Source organism: Culex quinquefasciatus, chromosome 1 (assembly GCF_015732765.1).
Source record: "Culex quinquefasciatus strain JHB chromosome 1, VPISU_Cqui_1.0_pri_paternal, whole genome shotgun sequence".
NCBI lineage: Eukaryota > Metazoa > Arthropoda > Insecta > Diptera > Culicidae > Culex > Culex quinquefasciatus.
Window position 1 is genome coordinate 43712834 of NC_051861.1, and position 18086 is coordinate 43730919.

The following is an 18086-nucleotide window of genomic DNA, read 5'->3' on the forward strand; positions in this document are numbered from 1 at the left end:
TAATTCTTAAATTCTTAAATTCTTAAATTCTTAAATTCTTAAATTCTTAAATTCTTAAATTCTTAATTCATAAATTCTTAAATTCTTAAATTCTTAAATTCTTAAATTCTTAAATTCTTAAATTCTTAAATTCTTAAATTCTTAAATTCTTAAATTCTTTAAATTCTTAAATTCTTAAATTCTTAAATTCTTAAATTCTTAAATTCTTAAATTCTTAAATTCTTTAAATTCTTAAATTCTTAAATTCTTAAATTCTTAAATTCTTAAATTCTTAAATTCTTAAATTCTTAAATTCTTAAATTCTTAAATTAAATTCTTAAATTCTTAAAATTCTTAAATTCTTAAATTTCTTCAAATTCTTAAATTCTTAAATTCTTAAATTCTTAAATTCTTAAATTCTTAAATTCTTAAATTCTTAAATTCTTAAATTCTTAAATTCTTAAATTCTTAAATTCTTAGAATTCTTAAATTCTTAAATTCTTAAATTCTTAAATTCTTAAATTCTTAAATTCTTAAATTCTTAAATTCTTGAATTCTTAAATTCTTAAATTCTTAAATTCTTAAAATTCTTAAAATTCTTAAATTCTTAAATTCTTAAATTCTTAAATTCTTAAATTCTTAAATTCTTAAATTCTTGGATTCAAATTCTTAAAGTTCTTAGAATTCTTAAAAAATTCTTAAATTCTTGGGATTCTTAGGATTCTTAGATTCTTAAGGATTCTTAGAGTTCTTGGGATTCTTAGATTCTTAGTTCTTAAGATTCTTGAAGTTCTTGAAGTTCTTAAATTCTTAATTCTTGAATTCTTAAATTCTTAAATTCTTAAATTCTTAAATTCTTAATTCTACTTGAAATTAATAGTTCTTAAATTCTTAATTCTCTTAAATTCTTAAATTCTTAAATTTTAATTAAAATTCTTAAATTCTTAAATTCTTAAATTCTTAAATTCTTAAATTCTTAAATTCTTAAATTCTAAATTCTTAAATTCTTAAATTCTTAAATTCTTAAATTCTTAAATTCTTAAATTCTTAGAATTCTTAAATTCTTAGAAGAATTCTTAATTCTTAAATTCTTAAATTCTTAAATTCTTAAATTCTTAAATTCTTAAATTCTTAAATTCTTAAATTCTTAAATTCTTAAATTCTTAAATTCTTAAATTCTTAAATTCTTAAATTCTTAAATTCTTAAATTCAAATTCTTAAATTCTTAAATTCTTAAATTCTTAAATTCTTAAATTCTTAAATTCTTAAATTCTTAAATTCTTAAAATTCTTAAATTCTTAAATTCTTAAATTCTTAAATTCTTAAATTCTTAAATTCTTAAATTCTAAATTTAAATTCTAAAATTCTAAAATTCTAAAATTCTAAAATTCTTAAATTCTAAAATTCTAAAATTCTAAAATTCTAAAATTCTAAAATTTAAAAATTCTAAAATTCTAAAATTCTAAATTCTAAATTCTAAATTCTAAAATTTCTAAATTCTAAAATTCTAAAATTCTAAAATTCTAAAATTCAAAATTCTAAAATTCTAAAATTCTAAATTCTAAAATTCTAAATTCTAAAATTCTAAAATTCTAAATTCTAAAATTCTAAATTCTAAAATTCTAAAATTCTAAAATTCTAAAATTCTAAAATTCTAAAATTCTAAAATTCTAAAATTCTAAAATTCTAAAATTCTAAAATTCTAAAATTCTAAAATTCTAAATTCTAAAATTCTAAAATTCTAAAATTCTAAAATTCTAAAATTCTAAAATTCTAAAATTCTAAAATTCTAAAATTCTAAAATTCTAAAATTCTAAAATTCTAAAATTCTAAAATTCTAAAATTCTAAAATTCTAAAATTCTTAAATTTTTAAATTTTTGAATTCTTAAATTCTTAAATTCTTAAATTCTTAAATTCTTAAATTCTTAAATTCTTAAATTCTTAAATTCTTAAATTCTTAAATTCTTAAATTCTTAAATTCTTAAATTCTTAAATTCTTAAATTCTTAAATTCTTAAATTCTTAAATTCTTAAATTCTTAAATTCTTAAATTCTTAAATTCTTAAATTCTTAAATTCTTAAATTCTTAAATTCTTAATTCTTAAATTCTTAAATTCTTAAATTCTTAAATTCTTAAATTCTTAAATTCTTAAATTCTTAAATTCTTAAATTCTTAAATTCTTAAATTCTTAAATTCTTAAATTCTTAAATTCTTAAATTCTTAAATTCTTAAATTCTTAAATTCTTAAATTCTTAAATTCTTAAATTCTTAAATTCTTAAATTCTTAATTCTTAAATTCTTAAATTCTTAAATTCTTAAATTCTTAAATTCTTAAATTCTTAAATTCTTAAATTCTTAAATTCTTAAATTCTTAAATTCTTAAATTCTTAAATTCTTAAATTCTTAAATTCTTAAATTCTTAAATTCTTAAATTCTTAAATTCTTAAATTCTTAAATTCTTAAATTCTTAAATTCTTAAATTCTTAAATTCTTAAATTCTTAAATTCTTAAATTCTTAAATTCTTAAATTCTTAAATTCTTAAATTCTTAAATTCTTAAATTCTTAAATTCTTAAATTCTTAAATTCTTAAATTCTTAAATTCTTAAATTCTTAAATTCTTATAATCTTAAATTCTTAAATTCTTAAATTCTTAAATTCTTAAATTCTTAAATTCTTAAATTCTTAAATTCTTAAATTCTTAAATTCTTAAATTCTTAAATTCTTAAATTCTTAAATTCTTAAATTCTTAAATTCTTAAATTCTTAAATTCTTAAATTCTTAAATTCTTAAATTCTTAAATTCTTAAATTCTTAAATTCTTAAATTCTTAAATTCTTAAATTCTTAAATTCTTAAATTCTTAAATTCTTAAATTCTTAAATTCTTAAATTCTTAAATTCTTAAATTCTTAAATTCTTAAATTCTTAAATTCTTAAATTCTTAAATTCTTAAATTCTTAAATTCTTAAATTCTTAAATTCTTAAATTCTTAAATTCTTAAAATCTTAAATTCTTAAATTCTTAAATTCTTAAATTCTTAAATTCTTAAATTCTTAAATTCTTAAATTCTTAAATTCTTAAATTCTTAAATTCTTAAATTCTTAAATTCTTAAATTCTTAAATTCTTAATTCTTAAATTCTTAAATTCTTAAATTCTTAAATTCTTAAATTCTTAAATTCTTAAATTCTTAAATTCTTAAATTCTTAAATTCTTAAATTCTTAAATTCTTAAATTCTTAAATTCTTAAATTCTTAAATTCTTAAATTCTTAAATTCTTAAATTCTTAAATTCTTAAATTCTTAAATTCTTAAATTCTTAAATTCTTAAATTCTTAAATTCTTAAATTCTTAAATTCTTAAATTCTTAAATTCTTAAATTCTTAAATTCTTAAATTCTTAAATTCTTAAATTCTTAAATTCTTAAATTCTTAAATTCTTAAATTCTTAAATTCTTAAATTCTTAAATTCTTAAATTCTTAAATTCTTAAATTCTTAAATTCTTAAATTCTTAAATTCTTAAATTCTTAAATTCTTAAATTCTTAAATTCTTAAATTCTTAAATTCTTAAATTCTTAAATTCTTAAATTCTTAAATTCTTAAATTCTTAAATTCTTAAATTCTTAAATTCTTAAATTCTTAAATTCTTAAATTCTTAAATTCTTGAATTCTTAAATTCTTAAATTCCTAAATTCTTAAGTTCTTAAGTTCTTAAGTTCTTAAGTTCTTAAATTCATAAATTCTTAAATTCACAAATTCTTACATTCATAAATTTTAAAATTCCTGATTTTGAATTCAATTTTTGATAAAAGACGGTTTCCACGCGAAAACGACCATAAAAATACGATTTTGAACCGGACCATTTCCGATCTTAATAAAACTTGCTGGATCGTTTGTCCTACTCAAATCAACAACTCCTGTGCACTCAGTTTAGTAATTCACAATGGCATTTGACTTTTAGGAATTCTTTTAGTTTTAAATTATTGGTAATTACTTTTAAATTGAAAAAATCATATCTTTCGAAGCAGATGTTCAAAAAATCGATCGAAAGTGTGTTTTAACGAAAATCGTGCGCTCTTTTCAATGAAAATATTTTCAAAAGCCGAAACTTTCATTTTCGATCTAAAAACTGCAAAAAACCGAATTTTCTTCGAAAATCAGGCTGAATACACCCTTAGATTCAAATTTTGCCATTACCATTCGAAAGAGCGGACAATTTCCTACTTTTCTTCCATAGACACCAAGTTGGAGCGAAAGCGTTTTCGAGTGGTTTGTAAATAAAAACCTTTTTTCGATTTTTATTTTTTCCAAAAACTAAATTACATGTTTTATGGCAAATTTTGTAACAGATCCCATTTTTAAACTTAAAATAAAGTTCTGCTTCCGTGTTTTGAGTTTTCCTTGACGTACCAGTTTCAAATACATATAAATGGAACGAAATAATTACTAAAGATAACCAAAAAAGGTGCACTTAAGGTAAAATTTCCTGAACCTCTTTTATTATGGAAAAATGTTTATCTCACTCGTCAGTGTTGTTAATACCTGCAAAAAAAAAATTTCTCATTTTATTTTCCAAATTCATCTGGAAACATCATTTATTCGTGTTTATCAAAACAATTTGCGTAGATTTGAAGCTAATTATATCAAGAATAAATTTGCAGAATAAACATGCTATTTCATCAAATCTCTGAAAAGCTACAACAACTTTTGTAAATTCTGTGATATTTATTCCCTTTTCGTCCTACTATTACTTAAATTATTCTCAGGATAACAAATAAAAAATCCTGTGTTGGATTTTAATTATATTTTAATTGTAGGAAAAAAACACGTTGACAAATTATTGAACATCTTACAAAATTCTGCTAAGTAACTTACAACAATTTTCCAGGCAAACAGCATGGCCAAACTCTAAGGTGCTCGTGCCAGGCACGTCAGGGTGTGCTTTAAAATGACAATTATGGCGATTTTGCAAAAAAAAACACATATTTCCAAAAACAACTTGACATTGTTTAAACCAACTTAAGTTATCCACTTTGTACATGGAAAGTGACTAATTTGGCTTTCAAGGAAAAATACGCATGAGTTCAGTCTAAACGGCGTTTGACAATGATTATTAAAAAATACTCAAAATTGTCATCTTTGAACCACCCTGACGCGACAGGAATCACCCTAAGAGCAAAAAAAAAAACAGGAAAAAAATTATTTTGCAGGTATTAACAACACTGACGAGTGAGATAAACATTTTTCCATAATAAAAGAGGTTCAGGAAATGTTACCTTAAGTGCACCTTTTTGGTTATCTTTAGTAATTATTTCGTTCCTTTTATATGTCTTTGAAACTGGTAGGTCAAGGAAAAACTCAAAAACACGGAAGCAGAACTTTATTTTAAGTTTAAAAATGGGATCTGTTACAAAATTTGCCATAAAACATGTAATTTAGTTTTTTGGAAAAAAATAAAAAAAAACGAAAAAAGGTTTTTATTTACAAACCACTCGAAAACGCTTTCGCTCCAACTTGGTGTCTATGGAAGAAAAGTAGGACATTTTCCGCTCTTTCGAATGGTAATGGCAAAATTTGAATCTAAGGGTGTATTCAGCCTGATTTTCGAAGAAAATTCGATTTTTGGCTGTTTTTTGATCGAAAATGAAAGTTTTGGCTTTTGGAAATATTTTCATTGAAAAGAGCGCACGATTTTCGTTAAAACACACTTTCGATCGATTTTTTGAACATCTGCTTCGAAAGATATGATTTTTTCAATTTAAAAGTAATTACCAATAATTTAAAACTAAAAGAATTCCTAAAAGTCAAATGCCATTGTGAATTACTAAACTGAGTGCACAGGAGTTGTTGATTTGAGTAGGACAAACAATCCAGCAAGTTTTATTAAGATCGGAGATGGTCCGGATTTTGAGTGGTCGATTTCGCGTGGAAACCGTCAAAAATAGTGTTTTTGAATGTTAGAATTTCGGGTTTTTCGTAAATTTATTTTTTCGAATATCTAAATTTTAGATTTTTAAGCTTTTGTAATTTCGACATGTAATTTCTGAATAAAATAAATACTTTAATATTAAAATTATTATTCACTTCTACATAAATTTTGTTTAGAATTTCCAAATTTATTTTTTTTTATATTGAGTTTTTCAGTCAGTTAATAGATATTTGTATGATAACAGTCAAGTTTATTTTCACTCTGGTTTCTTTCATTTCCGTGTGGATCAATTGGACAGCGCACTGGACTCACAATCCAGAGGTTGCTGGTTGGTACTAGAAATAGTGGCCGACAGCTATAAAGACAATTTCTGTTTTTACCGAGGTTTTTACTCATTTCGACCAAAAAACTATATCTGTCCATTTAATTTCAAAATTCTGCATGAGATTTGGCGGGAATTTTCAATATTATTATATGGAAACGTTTTCAGTCGCATACAAAAAGGAAAATTCTTGATATATATTTGAATTTTAATACATAATTCAAAAATGTTTAAATTTTCTGTGATGATTTGCTTATATCAAAAATAGGTGGTTGATTATTTGTTATTTAAAAAATACTTAATAATGATAAAAAACGCAATTTTCCAATTTAATAAAGTTGTTTTGAATTAAAGTACTGATTTTTTCAATATTCATTCAAATTTGAAAATCAAAATAAATGCAACTTCAACCAAACATAGACAAATAATTCTAAAAATCGCTGAAAACATTAGCCACCGGCAGCTCGGGGACTTCTCGAGCACCTATCTTGGCTACTCGACGGATCCCCGATGAACTTTTTCTTCGCTGAATGAACTCGAAGGCTAATTTAGCTTTAGCTTTGCTACCCGCGGTGCGAAAGTTGGGGTGCAAACATGTCGGGAGCAAATCGGATAAACTCTTTTAAAAATTTGAAAATGATATTTTATTGATGTAAGTAAACAATTAGGACATATAATGCAATTGGAAGCATGTTCTATCATGCTAGAATGTAGTTTTATTAATTCCGATCAACAAAACGGCTAGAATTTGAAAATAAATAAATTAGATCCCCGCAGTGGGCTTGATTCGGTTGCCAAATTAGCTCCCAGCGGTGCGAAAACGTGCATTAGGTACGGAGCAAAGCTAAAACTGGGGATCCAACCGATAGGTTTGCCACGCAATTAGATCTCTGCGGTGGAGATGCCCTTACAACCCGATTTCTCTTTTCTCTCACACACGCTCGCTAGTTTCTGCTGTCATCTCACTCATTTTCTCTTTTTATGGCGTTCTGATCAAATTAACCCTCGCTTTGCCATTTATTGTTATTGTTTATAAGATGATTATTCATTTCACATATTTTATTTTATTATTATTTATATTTGCCCTATCCATGCCCTACAGAGACGACTCCTAGACTCCTACACCTGGAATGACTTAACAGCCTAACAACAACCAAGGCCGGGACCGACATTTTACTTCCTCATCCGATGGAAGGTTGCAGCAGATGGGAATCGAACCCAGAATCATCCGCTTACAAAGCGGACAGCGTAACCATTCGCCCACGCACTGCCACACGAAAATAAAGTGAGGTTAAATTTTGTCAGCCAGCAAAACCAAATGGTGCGCTAGTGTGAGTACGTGAAACGTCATAAAGCTCTATACTGCCGTTTTACGGCGATATGATGTATACGCCATTTTGGACATTTTCAATTTTATTGTACAGTCTGATAAAGAATCTTATAAGCTACCTCCTGACGAAAGAATTTTTCAAAAAACTGCTCTGGGGCCCATTTTATTAAGCAAACAAACAATGATGTATACGCCAATTTTACTCATCATGATGTATGTATACAATTGATAGAAGTCAAATTCAATACTGTTTGAATGTTGATTTGAAGTTTTTGGGACCAAATCAAGACTGGGAAATATTTTAATACATTATTTCAATTTAATTCTTCAGGGGACGTCCATTAGGCGTCATCCATAAAGTACGTCACGTTCTGAGGGAAGAGGGGGGTTTTGAGCAAGCGCGACATTGCGTGTTAAAAGCATAGGGAAATCGTGACAAAGGGGGGTGCAGTAAATTTTGGCTGATATTAATGTGACGTACTCAATGGATGACACCTTATCCACATCCACGTAGACACTTTTTTGAAAATTCTAGACTCACCCACCTCCCTTGCTGACAATTGTTCATGCAAAAAATGTGTTTATGGAGCATAGACAATCGCTAAGGGAGCGTTATTTTATTACGTAACGCAAAAAATCGGATTTTTAGACCCCCCCCCCCTCGTAACAATACACGGTGGGTAAGAAGGGGATTATTATGCAACTTGCATGCACCTCGGAAATTCCTCCTGGAGGTTGTTGGGGAGACTATTCTGAGTCAGAAAAATCGATTTCCAAAATATTCTGTCGGTGAAAACTGATTTTATCTTGATTTGATGTTAAAAAACCTAATATTTCACCTAAAACCTCAAAAATACGTCTAAAATCTCGGTCTAACTCTGGACAAAGATGTCAATTTTCATCCAAATATCAATTCTTAGTTCCCAAAATATATTCTTGACATAGTACACCATAAATCGGTCCATTACTTGAGTCCCAGCGTCATGAGAATGTGTAAAATAGTGTTTTTTCTTTAAAATATTTTCAAATTGGTCTGGTAAATAAACTGTCATGTCTGAATTCCAAAACTAACGTTGTAGCATTGTTGCAAACAAAATGAAGAACAATTTTGCAGAAAAAAGAATGAAATTTTATCCATTTTCAGTAACGTTATGACCATTTTAGTGGGAAAATTGTTGCCAATTTTCGAAATTCTTCGATATTTAACTTATTCCTGTTATTAATAGCTACTACGATCATACTCAGTAGGATGTAACAAAAATTACTTTTTAGCGGGCATTCAGGGGCTGGTTCCGGTGGGCATACTGAGCTCAAATCTCAAATATGAGCTTGATTGAACTTAATTGGAGCTGTCGCTTTGCATTTCAATTTTAAATGAGATTTAACCAGTAAAAAACATGGTTTTTCAAAAATGTAGATTTTTAGGCACTTTAGCCACTAAAGCGTTTATCTTCAACATCATTGGCATGTAGGACATTTCCTTGTGCATGTTTTGGTATATATAACATTGAATTGAAGCACTCTGGAGCTTAGGCCTTCAATGTCTTGATTTTTTTTTTTTTCAAAAAAAACAGCTCAGCAGAAAAGATAGGCGACGCGCCATTTAATTTTGCTCAAAACTTCAATGTTATTATACCAAAACATGCGCAAGGATCTGTCCTACATGCCAATGATGTTGAAGATAAACGCTTTAGTGGCCAATGTGCCTAAAAATCTACATTTTTGAAAAACCTTGTTTTTTACTGGTAAAATCTCATTTAAAATTAAAATGCAAAGCAACAGCTCCAATTAAGTTCAATCAAGGTCATATTTGAGATTTGAGCTCAGTATGCCCACCGGAACCAGCCCTGAATGCCCGCCAAAAGTAATTTTTGTTACATCCTACTGAGTATGATCGTAGTAGCTGTTAATAACAGGAATGAGTTAAATATCGAAGAATTTCGAAAATTGGCAACAATTTTCCCATTAAAATGGTCATAACGTTACTGAAAATGGATAAAATTTCATTCTTTTTTCTGCAAAATTGTTCTTCATTTTGTTTGCAACAATGCTACAACGTTAGTTTTGGAATTCAGACATGACAGTTTATTTACCAGACCAATTTGAAAATATTTTTAAAGAAAAAACACTATTTTACACATTCTCATGACGCTGGGACTCAAGTAATGGACCGATTTATGGTGTACTATGTCAAGAATATATTTTGAGAACTAAGAATTGATATTTGGATAAAAATTGACATCTTTGTCCAGAGTTAGACCGATATTTTAGACGTATTTTTGAGGTTTTAGGTGAAATATTAGGTTTTTTAACTTCAAATCGAGATAAAATCAGTTTTCACCGACAGAATATTTTAGAAATCGATTTTTCTGACTCAGAATAGTCTCCCCAACAACCTCCAGGAGGAATTTCCGAGGTGCATGCAAGTTGCATAATAATCCCCTTCTTACCCACCGTGATTAACAAAATTTCCATACAAATTTTAAAAATTTTGTATGGAGCGTAACACGGCATCCGACCCCCTCCCCCAACTGCGTTACGTAATAAAAGAACGCTCCCTAATACCTCCCCCCCTTAAAGTATCCACGTGGACAATGCATTACGGGATCCACTCAGCTATCAAAATAGCTGGCACAAAAAATAAAGCCAGCTTTGATCGAGCAATGTATACATACATCATTGGGCAGGAAAAGTAGTGATTTTTTAATGCTATTTTTACGGCCAAATGATGTTTGTGGTTTAAAATCGAAAAGAATAGGAAAAAACAAAAAATTTTGTAGGGGCCACATTTTTATTGTACTTTTTAACAGTTTCTACAGAGCAGACCTCAAATTAGTCATTTTAAATTGAAAAAATGAACAAAAACAGAAAATCGTGTCTACAGCAAAATCACCTCAATGGCGTATACATCATATCGCCGTAAAACGGCAGTATATCCTTGTTATAAAAAGGGTTACCAGATTTTGATTATCTAACTTGCGTACAAGTTTGCGTTCAAACGGTTCGACGAAAACGATTGACGCGTTAGCAGCGTTGCCATTTTTACGAAACATTATTTTCGTCCAACTCAAAAGAAAACCTCGCAAATCTAACGAAACCTCCCTGACAGACGGACCGGGCCGACAACGGCCCGAAAACCGCCGGACGGCTCGACAAAACGGCCCGAATTCCGTCGGTTTGTCCGACGGAATTCGGGCCCTTTTCGTGCGTATATGCAACACTTTGTCCGACGATCGTCGAAATCGACGTTTGAGAAAATCGACGTTGACGGGCCGTTGTCGGGCCGATTTCGGGCGACTTTGTTATTTAGATTGTCCTGCCATTGTCGGGTGCTCTCGTTTCGGATTTTCTGGGTTGATTTGATGAAAAATAAAGAACTTTTATTTGCAAACTATTCTTTTTTATTATAGTTGTCAAATGAAGGTAAGGGTAATATGTCACATTTAATTTTTCCACCTAAAGATTTGATTGAACAAATTCCAATATATTTGTGCAGGGGTGGCTTTTTTTGTTTCGTAGTGCACAGATGCCAAGCTGGGAACTCGGGTTGGGTACATCCTTGGTCTTATCCTCGGTGGCCGTTTGATTTTTTCAACTCCATCTAAAATAAAAATCTGGTTTAACAAAAAGTCTGAACAAACCATAATTTAAATATTCATTACCTCATTAGTTTATTGGTAGGTCTAGGTTCCATCCTGCCCAGAATCTGCTTTTTTCACAAAATATAATTTCACTTCGAAAAAAAACTTATCACGTTGGAAACCCACGAAAATTTATCTGTCAATAATTTTTATCAACGCCTGCCAAGATTTTTACACGCACTAGATGTCGCCTATTTGACATTCGATCAAAACGCACGACAAACGCTCGAAAATGGCAGGACTCAATCGACATCGAGCAGATAACGCTTCGAATTGCACGACCGCGGGACTTCAGTCTAACAGGGCTATTTAAAAAATCAAAAACCCTGGCCGCACTGTTGAGCCGGTGATTTGTACCAATCAGCGTGCGCCAAATCGCCTCTCACTTTTCTTCACATTTGACAGCGCACTTTGTCTCATTTACAGTTCGGTTCTCGCTTGGAGAAGCAGGTAAAAGTCGAAGAAGGCGTTTTCCGGTGGAGATTCAACCCCCGTTGCCCGTGCAATATCCAGCTTGGTAGGAAGGACGCGCGTACCCCCGGGGACGAGCATGAAGTATCTGGTACTTCTGGTGGTGGGAGTATTCCTGTTTACAGGTGAGTTCTTAGTGGTTCTAATGAATAACGGGACTTTTCGGGGGTTGTCGTTCATCTTGAAACTGCTGCGCCCTCTGGGCGCCGCACCCTTGCCCCCGCTTGCTACTAGCTTTGGAACATTCCCGAAATTATGCTAAGAAGTTGACTACGTGGTGATTGGCCCAGGTTGTGTCGGGTGCGTTATCAGTTTGTTCAAAGGCTGCTACAATTGCTACTGAATATTTTTTGGAATTTCCATTGATGGCTATGATTGGGGAATCCCAGATTCAGCAAAGTCCTTGAAATGCTAGTTGATTAGTTTTGAACCAAAACTAGTTTGAGCTATTTATTGATGATGCTGAAAATTACATTGAATGTTTTTTAATTGTACAAAAATAAACATGTTTTGCAATTTAATCAGAGCTCACAAAAAGGCCACGTCAGTGTTTAATTCTTATTATGTATCTGCTTCTATCATGGGAATAATTCTTAGCTTTTCTATCGTTTTCTATTTTACAGACTTATGATCAAGATTAAATTAAAAAAATATGTAACAGAAAATATGTAACTTGAAATACCAAAGATTTGAAAACTAAAACAACATTTAGAATAAAATGTTATGTGGACCAATATCAAGTTACGACTTCATATTTCGACCACGTCATCTTTTGAAAATTCGGACCTGGGCATGCTTGGAGTAGTTCTATGTTTATTTTATTATTGAGGGCCAACTTACGGTGTTTTTGTATGTGGATATCATGGAAAATAAATAAACAAATCGATCTCAAAACTCTAACTCCTCTTTTAAAAGAACTTGTTTACCGATGCATGTCTGTTAGTTACTATTCGAAATGATACCAAAATATCTTTTCATAATTGCAGGAATCTCTACGGTCCGCGCAGCGGAAGATGCCGACACGGAGGATCTGCCGGTGGTCGAGCTAAATCTGGGAGCGTCCAAGCAGGGTTCCCGCACCGATGCCGAGGCAATCCAGCGCGAGGAGGAAGCCATCAAGCTGGACGGTTTGAACGTGGCCCAGATCAAGGAGCTGCGTGAAAAGTCCGAAAAGTTCACCTTCCAGGCCGAAGTCAATCGGATGATGAAACTGATCATCAACTCGCTGTACCGCAACAAGGAGATCTTCCTGCGTGAGCTCATCTCGAACGCCTCGGATGCGCTGGACAAGATCCGCCTGCTTTCGCTGACCAATCCCGGCGTGTTGGACACGAACGAAAATCTCGAGGTCAAAATCAAGGCCGACAAGGACGGCAAGGTGCTGCACATTATCGACACCGGTATCGGTATGACGAAGCAGGATCTGGTCAACAATCTGGGTACGATCGCCAAGTCCGGCACGGCCGATTTCCTCTCCAAGATGCAGGAAACGAAAACCGAGGGCCAGGACGTCAACGACATGATTGGACAGTTTGGCGTCGGTTTCTACTCGGCCTTCCTGGTGGCGGATCGCGTCGTGGTGACAACGAAGCACAACGACGACAAGCAGTACATCTGGGAGTCGGACGCGGCCAGTTTCAGCATCGTTGAGGACCCACGTGGAAACACTCTGCAGCGAGGTTCGCAGGTTTCGTTGCATCTGAAGGAAGAGGCTTTGGACTTCCTGGAGGAGGACACCGTAAAGCAACTGATCAAGAAGTACTCGCAGTTTATCAACTTCCCGATCTACATGTGGACCAGCAAGGAAGTCGAGGAGGAAGTACCGGTGGAGGACGAGCCAACGGAAAAGCCCGAAAAGAAGGACGAAGATCAAACCGAGGAAGAAGACGGAAAGGTGGAAGAAGAAGCGGAAGAGGACAAGCCAAAGACCAAGAAGATCAAGAAGACCGTCTACGATTGGGAAATCATGAACGACAGCAAGCCCATCTGGACGCGCAAACCGAACGACGTTACCGAAGACGAGTACACTGAATTCTACAAGAGCCTCACCAAGGACACGTCCGAACCGCTGACTCACACTCACTTTGTGGCCGAAGGAGAAGTTACCTTCAAGTCGCTGCTGTACATTCCTAAGGTTCAGCCATCAGAGAGCTTCAACAAGTATGGTACCAAGGCGGACAATATTAAGCTGTACGTGCGTCGCGTGTTCATCACTGACGAGTTCAACGACATGATGCCCAACTACTTGAACTTTATCCGTGGTGTGGTTGATTCCGATGATCTGCCTCTGAACGTGTCCCGTGAAACGCTCCAGCAGCACAAGCTGATCAAGGTCATCAAGAAGAAGCTGGTCCGCAAGGCGCTGGACATGATCAAGAAGATCGACAAGGAAACGTACGAGAAGTTCTGGAAGGAATTCTCCACCAACATCAAGCTCGGAATCATGGAAGACCCCAGCAACCGGTCGCGTTTGGCCAAGCTGTTACGTTTCCAGTCGTCCAACGGAAAGAGCTCCAAGGAGTACACCGGCCTGTCGGAGTACGTGACGCGCATGAAGCCGAAGCAGGAACACATCTACTTTATCGCCGGATCGAGCCGTGCCGAAGTCGAAAAGTCTCCATTCGTCGAGCGTCTGCTGTCGCGTGGCTTTGAAGTTCTGTACCTGGTTGAAGCCGTCGATGAGTACAGCATCTCCGCTCTGCCCGAGTTCGATGGCAAGAAGTTCCAGAACGTCGCCAAGGAAGGCTTCGTGCTGAACGAATCGGAAGAATCCAAGGCTCGCTTCGAGGAACTCAAGACGGAATTCGAACCGCTGCTGAAGTGGCTGAACGATGTCGCTCTCAAGGACAAGATCGCCAAGGCTCAGGTTTCCGAGCGTCTGTCCAACTCGCCATGCGCTCTGGTTGCGTCCATGTTCGGTTGGACCGGTAACATGGAACGACTGGCCATGGCCAACGCCCATCAGAAGACGGATGATCCTCAACGCCAGTACTACCTGAACCAGCGCAAGACTCTCGAAATCAACCCGCGCCATCCGTTGATGCGTGAGCTTCTGCGCCGCGTGGATGCCGACAGCGAAGACGTTGTCGCCAAGGACATGGCCGTCCTGATGTTCAACACTGCCACGCTGCGATCCGGTTTCCACCTGCCGGAGACGTCGGACTTTGCCGACAGTATCGAGCGCATGATGCGGCAAACGTTGGGAGTGTCGCTGGACGAGCAGCCGGAACCGGAGGAATTTATCGACGAGCCTGAAGCAGCGGACGATGCTGGCAAGGACGAGGAGGAGGACATCAACGCCGAGGATGAACATGACGAGCTGTAAATCAAAGTCGGAGTGGGAATAAGTATGTGAAGAGCGAACGCGTGTGACTGAGTTTAGTGTGTTAAGAGACTGATTTAATTCCATTTGTAGTCAAGCTAGTAATTTCCTCAGCTCTGATTGGCATGAACAAAACAAACGAGCAACGACGATAAGGCGGCATGTTTTCGATGCTCGTCTCGTTAAGCGTCCAAATTGTAAAAGAACAAGTTCTTTATTTATTAAGCTACTACGTACAACATTGTGCAGTGTCATCACATTGATTGATTTTGGTAACTGATAAAGTTAGAGTGTAAAGCATTGTGACAAATAGCATTTTTTGTGAAAACAAAACATAAATAAGAAAATAAAATGAACTATTGAAATGAATTGCCTATGTTGTTTTTATTTCACATTATACTAAGTCCTAAAGCCCTATGTCAATTTTTATGTCATTTTAGCACCCAATTGCTTGTAACGCTAAGCAGTAAAGGTAGTTTTCATAGTTGGGCAGACACCAATTCCCAAGATTGAACTTCTACGCATTGTTGTCCCACCAAGTATTTTGTTTCACGGAATCATTAGTGTTACTACGTATTGTTTCTTGTTTACCTGTTGTATAGCAAGAGGATTACAAATAAGAGTAATACACTGCTAACTGGGGAGTTGAGGGACATGCAATGCCAACAGGAACCAGCGGGACAATTATGCGTAGAAACACAGAAAACGGTCGAAAATTTCAATCGCGTTTTTCTCAGTTGCACTTTTTTGAACATGGGACAATTATGCGTAGAGCGGCACAAATGGAACATAAAATTTGACACACCTTTGGATTGGTAGTTTGAGACGCACCAACCAGTCAACCAGTGCTACGCATAATTGTCATTTGTAGAAAAATTTGCAACTGAAAAAAAGCGACTGAAATTGTTACTCCGTATTTTTGTTTGTACGTTCCGACGTTCTTTAATTTCTGAGCTCTCCGCGTTTGCAGTATATTTCCCTATTCGTCCCAGTTAGGCCGTTTCAGATATTTTTCAAAGTTTATGCCCCACGCACGAACGGCCCGTTCGTTACACACACTGAAAAAAACCAACATAGCAAAATCAAATGTTTTTTCACGTGAGCTACTCCAAAAACCAACACGATAACTTTACGTGATTTTCCTTTGACTCTCACATGCTTTTCATTTCAAATGAATGTGAAAATCATTCAGCTCCAGCTGATCATTAGGAAGAAAACATTCACTCATCTTTCGCATGGTGTTCACGCGGGATTCAAATGAATTTCACTTTGATTTGCCCCAATCGGCTTGTCCTTTGGTTTTGAAGTGGAAGTCACGTGAGATTCAAATAAATTTCATTCTGATTTGCCCTAATCGACTTGTTCGTTGATTTCCAAGTGAAATTCACGTTAGTTTCAAATGCTTTCGATGATGAAAATTAATCCTAAAGCAAAATGGCAATTTTCAATGGGTACGAGTTGGAGCTCGCACTTTTGATTTTAATTTGCTCTCGAAAAAAGTGGTTTTAATATTTTAAGTATTTCAGGATTATGTGGTAAATATTTTCTTATTAATTCTTAGCAAAATTGAATACTAAGCAGACAATGTTATACCATTTTTTCCAGGAAATCCCGGATAGACTAATTTCCAGCGAAACTTAGAGATTTCCATGGAAGAGACTTTTCCAAGGCGGCCAAGGAGTCACGGATCGCTGATCGTCCAGAATGTGCGTGAATCTTATTTTTAAGTGTGAATTGTAAAACAACTGTTAAAGTTAAATTTCTCGAAAAAGTTAAGTTTGTGTATACGTTTAGAAGTTTGTTAAGTGTTATTTATATTATAAAAATAAAAGGCCAAAATCAAAAATATATGAAACGTATTTTAATAATATGCTACATAAAATTTTCACTTAAACTGAACAGAAAATCATTTGATATTAATGTGCAATCCATTTCATTCTCATAAACATTTCATGTGATAATCATGTGCAATGACACGTGAGGTTAACGTGATTTGCATTTGAATCTACCACGTCGCGCGATGAATTTTGCTCAAGTGATTTGCACATGACATTCCCATGTAAAGTCGTATGGGGCAGAATCACGTGTAAAACATGTGATATTGCTATGTGTCTTTCTTTCAGTGCACGGTGTATTTTTTCGAGAACATTCACCAATCTGGGATGGGATAAACAAAGAGAAAAAAACCTATTGTCAAACTAAACCACTTTCAACATGGCCGCTTCTGTCAACCTAAACCAGTCCTTTCTTATGAGGAGAAAATGAGAAGTATTGTAATTTGAGTTGAAAAATAAATAAAACAATTTTAATTCAATTTCACAAATAATTGTAAATTGAATGAATAGATTGATTAAAATATTTTCAATTGAAAGGAATTTATTTCTATCGTGCACCAAATGTTAAACTATCTGCATTTTCATTTTAATAAACAATACATTTCATAAACTGACGATTCTTTTGTTCATTTAAAAGCCTTATTATTTTTTTGCGCGTTAAGGCTAGTATGCTGATCGGAAGGAAAGGGGTCAAGAAACAGCTTTACGAACAGCAGAACAAAGGAGAGAGAGCGATTTCTTGGGGCTTTTCTTCACCCTCTCTGACTTGCTTGCGCTGCCGCTGCTGCCCATTTGATTTTTTTCTTGACCGGTTCCTTCCGAAGTGCGTATACCGCTTTACATAGAAATGTCATCTAGATTGAACAATATTAAACCTGTGCTTCCCGTGAATTTAAAATGTGGCGTGACGGAACAACATCGTAGAACTGGATTTAAAAAGCAAACGAAAAAAATGGCCACAGTTTAGCCTATTTGATTATTTCGCACATTTTCTTTTCAACACGTTGCCACAAATTGAATACCAAACCTTTTACTCTTTGAAGTGAATGACACCTTAGGGCCTGCGACCTATGGAATGTTAACTTTTGCAACATTAGTTGAGTAAAAATTGCCGCTGAATTCGCTTTGTAAATGCCTGCCCCGATACTCTTCAAGTGTGCTCCTCTTTGGGGAACTGGGAAAGATTTATTTACTTTCTTTGCGTAACGGGACAACGACAGGAGTAGATATAAGAAAAAATCTCCCCTCCCATTTAATTACT

General features: G+C 33.5%; 1 protein-coding gene and 1 long non-coding RNA gene across 2 annotated transcripts; one reads left to right on the plus strand and one right to left on the minus strand.

Annotated features, from left to right (window-relative positions):
* Positions 1-10942: 10942 nt before the first annotated feature.
* LOC119765474 lies at positions 10943-11578 on the minus strand. Its single transcript, XR_005276756.1, has 2 exons — positions 11219-11578; positions 10943-11157 (listed from the first exon to the last, which is right to left on the minus strand). It is a non-coding gene; the product is annotated as an uncharacterized LOC119765474 (long non-coding RNA).
* A 24-nt stretch (positions 11579-11602) lies between these two features.
* LOC6033705 (endoplasmin homolog) lies at positions 11603-15359 on the plus strand. The gene is made up of 2 exons (XM_001844076.2): positions 11603-11793; positions 12655-15359. The coding sequence occupies exons 1-2, from the start codon at positions 11748-11750 to the stop codon at positions 14991-14993; spliced, it is 2385 nt and encodes a 794-aa protein (XP_001844128.1). The 5' UTR covers positions 11603-11747; the 3' UTR covers positions 14994-15359.
* The last annotated feature ends 2727 nt before the right edge of the window (positions 15360-18086 follow it).